Source organism: Podarcis vaucheri, assembly GCF_965113315.1.
Source record: "Podarcis vaucheri genome assembly, chromosome: Z".
Classification (NCBI taxonomy): Eukaryota; Metazoa; Chordata; class Lepidosauria; order Squamata; family Lacertidae; genus Podarcis; species Podarcis vaucheri.
In genome coordinates, this window is record NC_138758.1 from 32,011,698 (window position 1) to 32,026,408 (window position 14,711).

Below are 14,711 nucleotides of genomic sequence, written 5' to 3' on the forward strand. Positions count from 1 at the left end.
GCTGCTCAGCTGACACGCAGGGAAGCTTTCTTGAGCGGCATCAGCAAGCCTCTGGCTCATGGCTCCGTCAGTTTTTTCCTTTTTTTACAAGATTTCACTCATGATCAACATGAATTCCTGCCTAAAAAACAGTTAACTGAATCTTGGTGGACAGGTAAAAAAGCTACAAACTATTGAATACAAATACCTACACCGATACGGAAGATTTGAAGGGCAATTTTCCTGCTGGGACTTAGATAAACAATTAGAAAGAGACTATGGATCTTTATTTCAATACACGATCACAGTGCTAAGACTTTCATATGCACAAAGATGGAAAGATTCATCATTACCTACAGTGGATGAATGGTTGTTGAAATTACTGGACTTAGCTGAGATGGTGGAATTCATGTGTTTGCTCAGAGAAAAATAATTGTCTACATTTACTAGACTGGAAACTTTTTATAGACTTTGTGTAAAAAAGAAAATGAACTTACGTGGGTTTGATAATTGAAGAAAATATTGGTTTATAGAAAGTGGAATTTGGGGTGTTATCTTGGAGTGGATGCTTCAACAATTTTTTATATATAGCTGACAGACGAAGAATCAAAAGCTCTCTCATCTTTCTTTTTTGAGTTTTTATTTGGATTAGTTTTTTATATTTGATTCAAAAATATATTGCATATTATTTTGTGTATTCTTTTTGAAATTTCAGTAAGAAAATAAAAATTATTAGCACACAGAACTAGCATGTTCATTTAAAACTTCCTTGACTCAAACCATTAAAGTAGGCTTTTTTCTTCTGCATTCCCTTCCTTTCTTCTTGAAGGCAGAAAGCAGTTCAAGCATCAAATGTAAATTTCCACCAGCAGAAATAATTAAGGGAGACTTTTGTAGATCCCATGCCCATTAGGGCTCTTACACGGCTTTGGGTCCAAGGTGCTGATTCCTCAGCTTGCAAATCACTTAACCCCCATCAGAATTCCCAAGAGCTGACAGCTTTTCAGCCTCTTGAAACGAAAAGTGGCTTTTCCAGAGCCTCCCATTCACTCTTTTTTCCAGAGTAAATTTAATCGCCAAGATTTACCGTATTTTTCGCTCTATAACACGCACCCGACCATAACACGCACGTAGTTTTTAGAGGAGGAAAATCCGTAGGCATGCCACCCGTAGGCATTCCCTCCATAACACACACAGACATTTCCCCTTACTTTTTAGGAGGAAAAAAGTGAGTGTTATGGTGCAAAAAATATGGTATGTCTGGCTGTCATCATTCACCATGTAATGATCTCCACTGGCAGCCCACTAACAAAAGACATTCAATTCACCATGTTCCTCCTCCAACATGCCCCACAACTGAAATATCTTCATTCTGTCTGAAAAACACTTTGTACTGAGTTGACTAGGATCCAAAATGCAGCAGTCTGATTGGTCCTAGAACAATAGGATCCAAAATGCAGCAGTCTGATTGGTCCTAGAGCAATGCAGCGGTATGATTGGTCCAAAGGCGCCACCCAATCCAGCTCCAGGTGGACGTGAATCCACAACCTGATTGGCCTACAGGAGAATCCCGGAATTAGCCAATCACGTGCAGCCCATTGTGTAAATAATGTATATAAAGCAGGTATCGTGGGGGAACTTCCATTCCTCCTCACCACTATGAGCTGAATAAAGAGCATGAAATCCACTCTCGACTCTGAGTATATTTCAGTACACCTTAGTCATGTTGCTTGTTCTAGGAATCATGGTCCTTAAAAGACAGAACCTTGCCCCAGATTTGGGAGTGTTGGTTCAAAGTTGAAACAGAAAAGTTTGGATGTTGCTAAGGATCTACATTTGAAAATGAAAGTTTTTGTTTTGTTTTTACTCGGCAAACTTTGGGACACAGAATAGATTCCAAACACCTCTTTCAGCATTTTTATTTATAAAAGTTTGCAATTAAAACAATTTACACCTTTTGCTCCCCAACTGAAGCACGCGCAGACACACACACACATGCCAGCAGTGAGCTATACACAAGACTGGAGTTACAATTAAGATGGGTAGAGATTTATTTTCCTGCCTCCAGCAAATGGCAAGACAGCAAGCAGAGGAAAACATGGATCATATATTAAAATTTAGTGTTTTTGGATAACATTTCTCGGGTTTATTAAGGCAAATGACAAAAAACAAAATAAAAACTGCTCTAAATGGAGATGGGATGTGGGAACTGCTTGCCCCACATCCCTACTTCTCAACCAAGGGGAAAGGCAAAGAAGAAGAAGGAAAAGAAGAAGAAACCAGTCTCCCACAGGCTGTGTTCTGAATGCTGAAGTCCTGACTTGGGACATAAGACTGGGCAGCTTTCCCCTGTCAATTTCTGACTTGTTAGCCACCACACACACACACACACACACACACACAGAGAGAGAGAGAGAGAGAGAGAAAGGAAGGGAAAAGCATACTGATATTATTTGCTTATTTTTTGTCCCTTGTCCATAAGATTGGTAACAGTTAACCTGAGTTCTGCTGGAAGGTCAGTAGTATGTTTTCTTTTGCAGTTAGAAAAAGTATAATCTGCCCAATAAGTTGCAATTAACACATGGCACTCCCAACACAATGTAACCTCTAGACAGCATAACTCAAGCATTCTTTTCAGAAGTCACTTCAAAATATATTTGCATTTCAAGAGAGAGATAATTCCCTGTACGGAAGGAACCACTAGACTTGCATCACACCTCCACAAAGAATTAGGGGCGGCAGGGGCAAATCTATCATGGATGTGCTAAGACCACACAAACAAGCCTTTGCTAAACTAACATCCTCCAGATGTTGCTGGTCTACAATATCCATCAGTCCCGGTAAGCATGCCTGTGCTGGTAGGGGATGATGGGAGGTGTAGTCCAATAGTCTCTGGAGGCAACAAGGTGTGTCATGGTTGGCATAAACTATTGCATCACTTTGCATAACTTCAATGGAACATTCTCCTAGCATTCTCCCATCAACAGATAACAAGCATTTGAAAATGTCCTGATGTACAGAAGACAAAGCGCCAAGTGTTCTGATAAGCTGGTTAAGGATGGGTATCTTTTGCTATCTGCCTTTATCAACAGCTTGATGGATTGAGACAGGATTTCTACTTTCTTATGCATCAGCAGCATTCTTCAAAAAGGGCAACAATGCCTTTTCGTGGGTATTTACAAGAAGAGGAGTAAGCAGACAGACATCAGTTGCATTCTCAGAGGAATCAGAAACACAAAAGGGACCTTCAGCATACTCCTGGGGACCAGTCCTGCCTTTGTCCAACACACAGCATAAATACAGGTAGATAAATTAGAGGGCAACGTTGGGGAAAGCCAGCAACCGAGAGGCTTAACAAAGACAGAAGCCACCTTCATTCAGCTTTGGGGTCTCCACTGATTTTGTGTCACTATGGGGCAAAGGTGAGGATCATCCAGCTGATGACGAAATAGAAGAGGAAGATGGGGTAGACTGCCAGGGCTTTGCGATTTGGGGGCTGGCTGTCTGCCAGGAAAGCAGTAGATGCTGAAAAGAAAGAGAAGGAATATTTAGAATACACACAAACAGTTGAAAAAGCAGAAAATTGCGGTTGTATCCAAAGTGCCTACATTTATTCTGTGTCCCACATGCACCCCAAAATCTTCCCAGGAGGACACCTCCCAACCCTCCAGAGCTTATGTGAAGGTGTGCAACGGGGAGCAGAGGGAACAGGAAAGTTCTATTCCACTGTCACATGTCCCTTGCATTAATGGAACGGGAACACTGGACACCAACCTGAAAATTTAGATAGCATCTTAAAAACATAAGAGTCTGCTGGATCAGGCCAGGGTCTCATCTAGTTCAGCATCCTGTTTGCAGAGTGGCCATCCAGATGCCTGTGGAGACCCTCAAGCAGTATCTGAGTACAAGAGCAACTCTCCCCTCCTGTGGTTTTCAGCAACTGGTGTTCAGAAGCATTGCTGCCTCTGACTGTAGAGGTAGAGCACAGCCATCATGGCTAGTAACCATGACTAGCCTTCTCCTCATCCATGAATTTGTCGAATCCTCTTATAAAGGTATCTAGGTTGGTGGCCACTGCCTCTTGTGGGAGTGAGTTCCATAGTTTAACTCTGAACTCTGTGATGGAAGGACTTCCTTTTCTCTGTCCTGAATCTCCCAACATTCAGCTTCACTGGATGTCCATGAGTGTTACGAGGGAGAAAAACTTTTCTCTATTTGCTTTCTCCATGCATTAGACCGCAGAACGCCAGAGTCAAACATGCTACCAGCTGAACGAAATGCTAACCCTGAAGAAAACGGGGGGGGGGGGGGGCATCATTGCCACACAGATGAGCTCCGCTTCTTCTGTAATGTTTTTAAGCAGCTCTCTCCTAGGTACTTACTGACAGTGCTGGACAAATCAAAGATGTGAATTGGAGGACGCAACCCTGCTGAGCTCATGGGGGCTTTTGCAGACAGGACTGAAAAGGTTCCAGACTGCACTTCCTTCTCAAACATACCTAGTGTCGACCAGGCAAACATGGCCACCACGACTAAGAGACGCACAATGAAGCCAGGGGTATCAGAGCTTGCTAGCAGGACAAGCCTGCAGACCAGGAGAGCCACCGTCAAGGGGAGGATGCAGTAACCCAGGACACAGAGGCTCTGAAAAAAAGATCTTGGGAAGGAAGAAACAGCATTAAATTCTGGGTGGGTATGGGGAAGAGAAAGGGCAGGTGTATTGCACTCACTTCTGGAGCACAGATGGTTAGCTTCTGGATTCTGGTCTCCAGACAGCAGTCCAGAAGCATGTTGGGGAGGATAAATTACCCCTCATGAACGGCCAGAGGCTTCACAACAAAGCTTATGCCATGCCACCTTAAGGGCTTTGTGGTTATGTGGATTGAGAAGTGCATATGACTAAGTGGCAGGGCAGCAGATCTACTTTGGAATTTCCTGCCTATTGATGTCAAGCTCATGGCTTCCCCGCTCTTTTCAGCACCTGCTGGAAACATTTGTGTTTAGACAAACCTACTCAGGCATGTAGAATATTGATGTATGTATGTTTTAATCTGTTTTTTAGTTTATTGATTTTTTTAAAAAATGTTTTAAATACAGTCTACTCCCATTTTGCACACATTCAAAGAACACGTATCACCACAAATCCAGAAGTGGCAGGAAAAGGGGACGTAATGGGGTGGGTTTAGGCACGCTCTGCCGATGCATGTGATAACCTGCAATGTAACCTTTGCCTGTAGTTCTTTTAAACTGTTTTCACTGATAATTTGATTGTTTTAGTCTTTGTAACCTGCTTTGAGGTTTGTTTTTACAATCAAGCAGTGTATAAATTTTATGAAATTATAAGCATTTTCATACAAATATGGACACTGACATTTGAGTCCATGGGACACTGAAGCATAGCTCTGCCTCTTACGGCTGAAAAATATTTCCTTTTCTCCAGAATGTGCAAACATCCAGCAGAAAGGGAGACTCAACAGAGTCTGTTCTCAAATGAGAATGCACATGGTGCAGCCTAAGATGGCAGTCTTTGGCAGAGGCCTTAATGGATTAATTCTTTTTACAATATAAAAAGGTTAATTAAATAATCAACATATTTAACAACAAAACAATGAGTCAGTTAGTGGCATGCTATTAAGAGAGCCATTGTAGATGGTTGGATAGAACACCGGAATGTGAAGAGGTTCAGTTATTTTATTTTTATCTCATAAAATTTATACACCGCTGCATTGTTAAAGAAAAACCTCAAAGCAGTTTGCAATCTAAGGTCAGACTATAAAAGGTTATTGTTCTAGCATGAACAGAGAGCACTAGTAATAGTGGGCATTAGTATGTAATCAATACCAAATAAAGTAAAATTTGGTGGGGACCAAATATGACTTTATTTGGCTAGGTGGTGCCTCTTGAAATACGTATCATGTGTAAACTTTTCTGAAATTGGGATGCATAGGGCCTTCTGAAACCAAATGGGAATGGGAAAGTCCAATGTAATTTCTGCATCCCTGAGTGATAAGTCAATTTAGCTGCAGACAACAAATATATAATAAAGAGTTTTACAAACTAGTTCTGCATTGCCCTCTTCGGATATTGGAAATGAATGTGGCTTGGCATCAGGGTTGACTGGGCTGCCTACCATCTCAGGGATTTCTTGTTTTTCAAAGGGACTCTTCGTCGTTACTCAAGCAAAAAAGGAAGAAGTGGGGAACAGCTTTGCAAGGAGGGCTGCCTCTCTCCCATCTCCCCAGACCCCTGCCATCAGAGAACATGGTTACAGCACCCACCCATCACACACTCACATGGTCCCTCCAAGCAGCTTGGAATTCAGTGTGATGACAACGGCTCCAAACCAAATGATGACGAAGACCTCTGCAAACTGGGGGCCTCTGTCTTCCGTGCTATTTGCTGCTCCTCCCTGAAGCATTCTGGGAAAGTGGGGGAAACAAGGGAATTAGATCAGCAGCAAACAGTGGGTAAATCTGGAGAACTGGTGCATTGGTTTAGGAGTGTCAGACTAGGGACTGGGAGAGACCAAGGTTCAAATCCCCACTCAGCCATGAAGCTCACCGAGCCAGTCACTCAGCCTGACCTACCACACAGGGTCGTTGCTGGGATTAAATAAGGAGGGGAAGAATCATGTATGCCACCACAAACTCCTTGGAGAAAAGGGCAATGTGCTGTAATTAAGTTAAATAAGACGTCTGGATGGCATGTAGTTACTTCTTCACTACCCTCTGTATCAACAGAATTCACTGCCACATTGGTGCCGAGTCAAGGGATGTGGCAGTTGAGCCAATGTAGCATAATGGTTTCAGTGTCAAGCTAGGACCTAGGAGAGATCATGGTTCAAATCTTCCCATTTGGCCATGTAGCTCACTGGGTGTGACCTTGCACTCTCAGCCTAACAGGGTTGTTGTGAGGACAAAAGGGCAGGGAGGACCAGAACCTTGTACACCACCTTGAGCTCCCTGGGAGGAAAATTAGGATATAAATGTAATAAATAAAAAATAAACTTTACCCTCTGCCAAAAAGGAGAAGCCCTTGTGTGTAGCCCATAGCCTGTTGCAGCAACTGCCAAACCCAGATTAGGCCCTATATGAGGATCCTGAAAATCATAATCTTTAAAAATGCTGGCTTAAAAAAATATTAGTGTAGCATTGTTTTATTCATATTCTACATTGCTTTGGTTTATTATTGTAGCTTCAGCACTGCATTTGGCTGTTTCCCCCAACAAATCCCAGAGCAATGAAGGGGAAGGGAGGAATGTTGGTACTTACAGGGCAAGTAAAACACACAGGACTAGAGGACCCCATAAATCCCCTGGAAGAAAAGAAAGAGAAAGAAAACCAATGAAGGGGTGGGGAGCATGACTTCCTTTTCCTCCAGCCACTCTCTGCCTCCCCAGTCACTCTTGATTGTAGGGCATCAAATTGTTTATTTATTCCCCATGCTTTGTCCTAAGGCCCTAGGGCATGTTACAACATTAAAAAGGAATATTAAGAAGAGTTTAAACGACTTGCAACCACAGAAATAAAATGGGTCTGTATCCTCTGAAGGCTACACATTGAGCCCCCTCAGCACCCAAAGGTCTGTAGGGAAGAAGGTGGCCTTTGGGGTATTTGGGGCCTGAGTTTTTAGGCACAAATGTCAGGTCAAATCCCTGTATCACTACATTTAAGTTTCAAATGGAGAATTTAACCCACCAAATATTTCACTTAAAACTTCTCTTCTCTCCCCACCACACCTCTGAATTCCTCGTGTTACTCCCTTGCTTGAAAAAAATGCTGATTTTTAGACAGGTTAGTAAGAGAAAAAGGTGAATATATTTCCACAGGTTTCAAAGCTTTGAAATGAATCTGGCACGTACAGTCTCTCAGGAGGGCACTGCTCTTTTTGGGATACATGACATGGACGAATTTCTTCCCAACTGCCTTCAGGTCCCGCATCTGAAAAGTTTGAGGAATAGGCTGTATTACTGGGCTGTACAAATTTTCGGTCAAAGGACGCTATTAGAGCAATGCTAACCCTCTCCCCCGCCCCACAAACTGACAGGCTGGATGGGGTCAGAACATGGCCCAGGTTCCTCTCTGCCAGGTTCTATCAACAGAGTGCTTCCACTGAGCTGAATGCATGGTGAGCAGAAGCTATCATCAGTGGTTGCTGGTGCAGACCCACAAAACAGGGCATTTGTACAGCAAAAATGGCAGGTATACTGTGACACGCAAACCACTTCCACCCCCTCAGCCTGGAACAGGCAGCAAGACTCCTAGATGCCTTCATAGGAATGTAGGGGGCTGCCTTATACTGAGTCGGACTCAGTATTATCTACACTGACTGGTAGCAACAGCTCTCCAGGGCTCCAGGCAGGGACCTATCCTGGCCCTATCTGGACATGTCATTGGGGGGTTGAACCCAGGACCATCTGCACACAGGGTTTACCAGTGAGTTATAGCCCACCCCTTGACAGATGGCATGCCATGTTAACATTAAGATATTGTGTTACAGACAATAAGATTGAACTGTGATGCATGTTTTTTATTTTCATGACTTCTAACAGGGTCCCTGCAACAGGGTCAAACTAAGCTTACTCTTGAGTTGTGCCCTATGGCACAATCTAATTGTTACACACCCATCAAGTGAGCAGTGTGCCAGAGCCACTTAAATTTCCACATTATTAATGACTGTAAAACACATCTTTGGTTGAAGAGGTGATATGGTTTTGCCAATCCCCGAAATTAACCTGCATAAATTGCAAGCACTTTGGAAACTCAGATTGCACCATTTTAAGATATTATTTTAAATTTCTACCCCTCAGCCTCTATAAGACACTTACAATTGTGTCCTTAACCGGCTCATCCAGGGTGGAGTTGTCTTCGTCTGGGGAACGAGATCCCACAGGAACTGTGATTTCTCCTTCTACTGGAATATCTTCCGATATTGACACATCTGCAAGGCCTGCAAACTGCATATTTTCAACACACTTTTAATTATTGTTATTATTAGCTTTTATGAACCACCTTTCTGCAAGGCACCCAAGCCACTTTACAATTTTAAAGGACTGAAACAAATGATATAACACTTGAAGTTTAAGCATGCAAAAGCGGGGAGGGGTGACATTCTTGGGGGGGGGGAAACATACAATGTATGGTTATGATTGCTTTTTTAGGTCAGACTAAAGCTCTACATTGAATAACTGAGCTGTAGAGCTGGAAAAGGACCCTTAAGGTCATCGAGTCCAACTCCCTGCACATCTCCTTGACAGGTGGCCATCAAACCTCTGCTTAAAAACCTCCAATGAATCACAGAATTTTAGAATTCTAGGTACCCCCAAGGACTATCTAGTCCAACTTCCTGCAATGCACCAACAGGCTGGACACCTGCAGAACATGGTGCTGTTAGGATTCCAGCATTTGCCTACCAGATATATGCATCTTCTAATTAGGAGCATCCTATTTTACACTACTGCAGCTCTCATAGAAATTTAATAAATAATAAAATAACTGTGGGGGAGGTTATTGTTTTTCTTTGTTACTATGTTATGTATTTTTGTGTTTTTATAGTGTAAAGAGCCCAGTGAACCTTCGATGGGCAGTATAGAAAGTTAATAAATAATAACAACAATAATATTCACTGACAAATATAGATTCAACAAAATTTGGGGGCCTGTTTCTTAAAGTTGTTTCAAACTATTTTTAAGATTGCGTTTCAATATTAAGCTCATTTCAATTTTTGTGACCCACATATAACTGAAAGGCTGGTAATGATTTGCAGCAAGAATAATAGCAAGAATAATGCTGATGGCAATGCAGATTGCAACCACAGAGGGAGGGAGGCTGCAGTTATCAGCCTCCACTCGCATCTTTTCAATTTAAACGTAAGAACACAACAGCCTTGTTGGGTCAGCTCGAAGGTCCCAGCCTCCTAGGGAACCAACTAAGGAGGAGGGTGGAGGCAGGAAGAAGCCCGGAGCTGCCCTTCCAGAGTATCTGGCTGGTGCTCAGAGGTAGACTGCCTGGGACATGGAGGTTCGGCTGCCCTTGGTCTTCTCCCTCTCTCCGAGAGCGCTATCAGGGGAGGAGAGTGGGGTCACAAGCATTTTAGTCGGGCAGGAAGTCTTGGGGTCCAGGAGCGCCCTGCTTCTGACGTCATCCCAATCTTGTGGCAGGGAGTTCCGTCGGTCAGCCCTGCGCGTGAGGGGGTCTCACGCCCTCCCCGCGGCCTTCTTCAGCCGGTTCCCCTCCCCTCCCTTCGCCTCTCTTCCCGACCCACCAGCGGCTTTGTGCCTCCATCAGCCCGCATCGCTGCCGCTTCCTCGGCTGCCGCCATCTTGGACCCAGCTACTATGGAGCGACGACGTGGCCAGCGACCACGCCCCCTACCGCGTGTGCGTCATCATACCGCGCCATCGTTCAGGAGCTTCAGTTGTCATAGCAACGAAGGAGGCCTAGGTCTGAAGCCAGAGGCGAGGTGCAGGGCGCGGGGCCGCTGGTCGGGAAAGAGAGAGCCGAATTTCTCATAAGGGAGCATAAGGGCCTGTCTTCTACTCCCCCACAACTCTGAGTCACACGCACACTATGTTCCCCCAAGTTTTGAAATATGACAATGAGAAACAGCGTCCCTTCCCCAACCCGGGAATTTGGACTATAACTCCCATCGGCTAGCACGGCCGGCGGGCTGATTGGACGGCGCTGGACTGGTGGGGCGGTGGTAGCGCTGGCGGGGCCTGATGGGAGTTGTAGGCTGAGAAAGGTAGATGGACGTTAGGTGCTGTTATTGTTAACATTACACCACCTTTCAGGATATTAATCCCACGAAGGTGGCTCCCAGGTATTATACTATTATTGTTGTTGCTATTCTACCATCTCCACTAATACCGATCCATAGTATTATAGGATTGCAAAGGTGCAAGGGTACCGAGGGTCATCTAGTCCAACCTCCTGCAATGCAGGAATCTCTGCCATCGTAGGAATTGCCGAATGGGGGTCCACCTCTATTTGATCGGCGAGTCAGAAAATATAAAATCCCACATGAAACTGCTGAATCAGCAAAAAAATTGAACGTGACTTTTCCTGAATCCTGATTAATTTTTTGTGGGTCAAAACCACAGGAGCTACAATTTATGTTTCAGATCCATAATCATGGCTTTCAAGAGTGTATCTCCAATAATAAAACCACATTTCTACAACGAAGGGTACAAATTTATTTATTTCAATATTGATTACATTTCTATCCCAACTTTTCCTTCAAGGAGCTCAAGGCAGCATACATTATTCTCACCATTCTCTCTCTTTTTTTATTTAAAAAAAATGCTTTTTGTTAAGTTTTTATTTCAAATACACCAACAAAATACACAGATATTTCAAATCTTTTTACATCTGTCTTATTTTACACTCTGTGGAGCAGTTGACTTCCCTCCTTCCCTTCTGCAGGTTTTCTTATTCCAATCTAATCCACAGTTCCTTAGTAGCAACTAAGCCATGACATAAGTTTTATTTCAGTACTGCTAACGTCTTTAAGTTTCTACAGTTCTCACTTATATAGACCATAAATTTACTCCATTCTTTTTGGTACCTTGTTTCCTCCTGACTAAAAATCCTATGGGTCAGTTTTGCTAATTCCGCATATTCAACCATCTTTGTCTGCCACTCCTTCACAGTTGGTAATTCCGGTGTTTTCCATTTCTGGGCTATCAGAACTCTGGCATATTCTCACCATTCTCATTTTGCCCTCACAACAACACTGTGTGGGGTAGGTTAGGTTGAGAGGCAGTGACTGACTCCCAAGGTGGTGCTCCGTAAACACGGCCAAGTAGCAGGATTTGAAACTTGGTCTCTCCCAGGTCACATTTTTTAGGTTAGGTCACATTTTTTCAGTAAAAAAAGAATAGCATCTAAGTTATAATAGCATCTTAAACTAGCATCAGTGTCAGGATGCATATTTATTTCTTTTACTATTTGCCTGAATTTTGCTCCATTTATGCAACATTTAAAAAATTTCCTGTTTTTAAACCAATAGTCAGGCTAGTCTATAGGTTTAATAGAGTGTTTGTTGTGGGGGAGGAAGGGAAAGGAGAATATTACCCACTTTGAGACTCCTTCGGGTAGTGATAAAGTGGGATATCAAATCCAAACTCCTCTTCTTCTTCTTAAAACCAATATTGGTTTTTAAACCAATAGTCAGGGGGCACTGTTATACAGTGGTTCCGCTCCTTCGTCCTGGGCCGTGTTCAGAAAGTGGTGGTGGGGGATGAGTGTTCAGGCCCCCGGGCTCTCACTTGTGGGGTGTCTCAGGGTTCCGTCCTTTCCCCCGTGCTTTTCAACATCTATATGAAACCGCTGGGAGAGATCATCAGGGGGTTTGGGCTGGGTGTTCATCAGTATGCAGATGATACCCAGCTCTACATCTCTTTCAGCTCAAAACCAGTGAAGGTGGTGAAGGTCCTGTGTGTCCGGAGGTGGTTGGAGGATGGATGGCGGCTAACAGATTGAGGTTGAATCCTGACAAGACAGGAGTACTGTTTTTGGGGAATAGGAGGCAGGCAGGTGTGGAGGACTCCCTGGTTCTGAATGCGGTAACTGTGCTCCTGAAGGACCAGGTGTGCAGCCTGGGAGTCATTTTGGACTCAGCTATCTATGGAGGTGCAGGTCAATTCTGTGTCCAGGGCAGCTGTTTATCAGCTCCATCTGGTATGCAGGCTGAGACCCTAGCTGCCCATAGACTGTCTCGCCAGAGTGCTGCATGCTCTAGTTATCTCTCGCTTGGACTACTACAATGCACTCTATGTGGGGCTACCTTTGAAAGTGACCCGAAAACTACAACTAATCCAGAATGCAGCAGCTAGACTGGTGACTGGGAGTGGCCGCCGAGACCACATAACATTGGTCTTGAAAGACCTGCATTGGCTCCCAGTGCATTTCCAAGCACAATTCAAAGTGTTGGTGCAGACCTTTAAAGCCCTAAACGGCCTCGGTCCAGTATATCTGAAGGAACGTCTCTACCCGGACACTGAGGTCCAGCGCCGAGGGCCTTCTGGCAGTTCCCTCACTGTGAGAAGCCAAGTTACAGGGAACCAGACAGAGGGCCTTTTCGGTAGTGGCACCCGCCTGGTGGAACGCCCTCCCACCAGATGTCAAAGAGAAAAACAACTACCGGACTTTTAGAAGACATCTGGAGGTAGCCCTGTTTAGGGAGGCTTTTAATGTTTAATAGACTATTGTATTTTAATATTTTGTTGGAAGCCACCCAGAGTGGCTGGAGAAACCCAGCCAGATGGGCGGGGTATAAAAAATAAATTCTGGCCTTGACCCACCGAAAGCCCCCAGAGCTTCCTTTGGTGCATATTTTTATGAATTTGTGGGGTGCCCGGAGTCTCCTAAGTTCTGATTGCCAGACACTGTGTTTAGCATGTGTAAAATACAGGCCAAACAAATCTTCCTGCGTCCAGGCCAGCATGAGTCATTAAGCAAATAAAGACAGTGTGATGACTATCAACAAGGCAAAAACTCTCTGCTGAAGGCAGAAGGGTAGAGCCTGGATTGAGAGATAGTAAGAGACAAAAAAGGCAGAGTTTCAGGGGGGAGGGGTGGAATTGGAGTGGGCAGTGATGTAAGCTGAAGGAAAGTTAGTTAACATTTGGAAAGCAGTTTGTCAGCTAGAGAAAGCGGGGTCAGAGCGCAATTGTGGGCTGGCAGTTTTGGACCCAACATTGCAGCCGACAAGAGAGTGAGAACCTGTTTTGAGTGTACAATAATGCTTTGAACCCCTCCATAGTATGCTCAGGTTGCATATACAGTGGTACCTCTGGTTACATACGCTTCAGGTTACATACACTTCAGGTTACCCAGCTAACCCAAAAATAGTACCTCGGGTTAAGAACTTTGCTTCAGGATGAGAACAGAAATCGTGCTCTGGCGGCGCGGCGGCAGCAGGATGCCCCTTTAGCTAAAGTGGTGCTTCAGGTTAAGAACAGTTTCAGGTTAAGAACGGACCTCCGGAATGAATTAAGTACGTAACCAGAGGTACCACTGCATATGTAAGTAAACTATAAACATGCAATCTCCTGTTTTGTGTGCTTTCACAGTACGTGAACATGCATGCATAGACCAGTTTTGGATCCAGAAGAGAGCACAGCGGATCAGGGTGGGCTTATGTGCGCTCTGCCAACACACATGATGACCCAGAAAGTAGTCCCCAAGCAAAATGGGGGTTGCTTACATCATAAAGACACCACTGTCTTTGCTGTGCCTCATTTCACAGGACACATGAGCCTGGGATAAATGCCTGTAACCCCTGGAATCTTGCACAGCTGTGGAGATTGGGGTGGTGTGTAACAATATGATGGGAATGATCTGTCAAATCTCTGTTATATTGTAAGAAGAGAGATATGTTTAATACTTCTAAGCAGAAAGCTTTCATTCCAGTTAAGAGGCATAGATTGTTTTCCACACATTTGTCTAATCCTTGTTAAAGCCCATCAATCCTAGTCATTTATCTCCACTAATGCAGAACCATAGAATAGTAGAGGTGGAAGAGACCCCAAGGATCATCTGGTCCCTGCAGTCCAGGAATCATAGCTCAACAATCTTACAGATGCCCATCTAACCTCTGCTTAAAAAGCCACAAGCAATTAATTAATTGGGGGTTGAATGGCTTTCTGCCCTAAGATTTGTCAGGAGAGATGGGTGTTTGTTCTTTCCTTTCCTCTCTCTTGCATTTCAGCCGAAACATGAATTTGGTTT

At 44.0% G+C, this 14,711-nt stretch overlaps 1 protein-coding gene across 1 annotated transcript; it reads right to left on the minus strand.

The window, feature by feature from the left end:
* Positions 1–1,882: 1,882 nt before the first annotated feature.
* YIPF6 (Yip1 domain family member 6) lies at positions 1,883–10,354 on the minus strand. Its single transcript, XM_082208570.1, has 7 exons — positions 10,243–10,354; positions 8,807–8,935; positions 7,841–7,919; positions 7,251–7,293; positions 6,273–6,398; positions 4,479–4,636; positions 1,883–3,504 (listed from the first exon to the last, which is right to left on the minus strand). Exons 1-7 carry the CDS (start codon positions 10,297–10,299, stop codon positions 3,389–3,391), a joined length of 708 nt encoding a protein of 235 aa, XP_082064696.1. The 5' UTR covers positions 10,300–10,354; the 3' UTR covers positions 1,883–3,388.
* Positions 10,355–14,711: the final 4,357 nt, after the last annotated feature.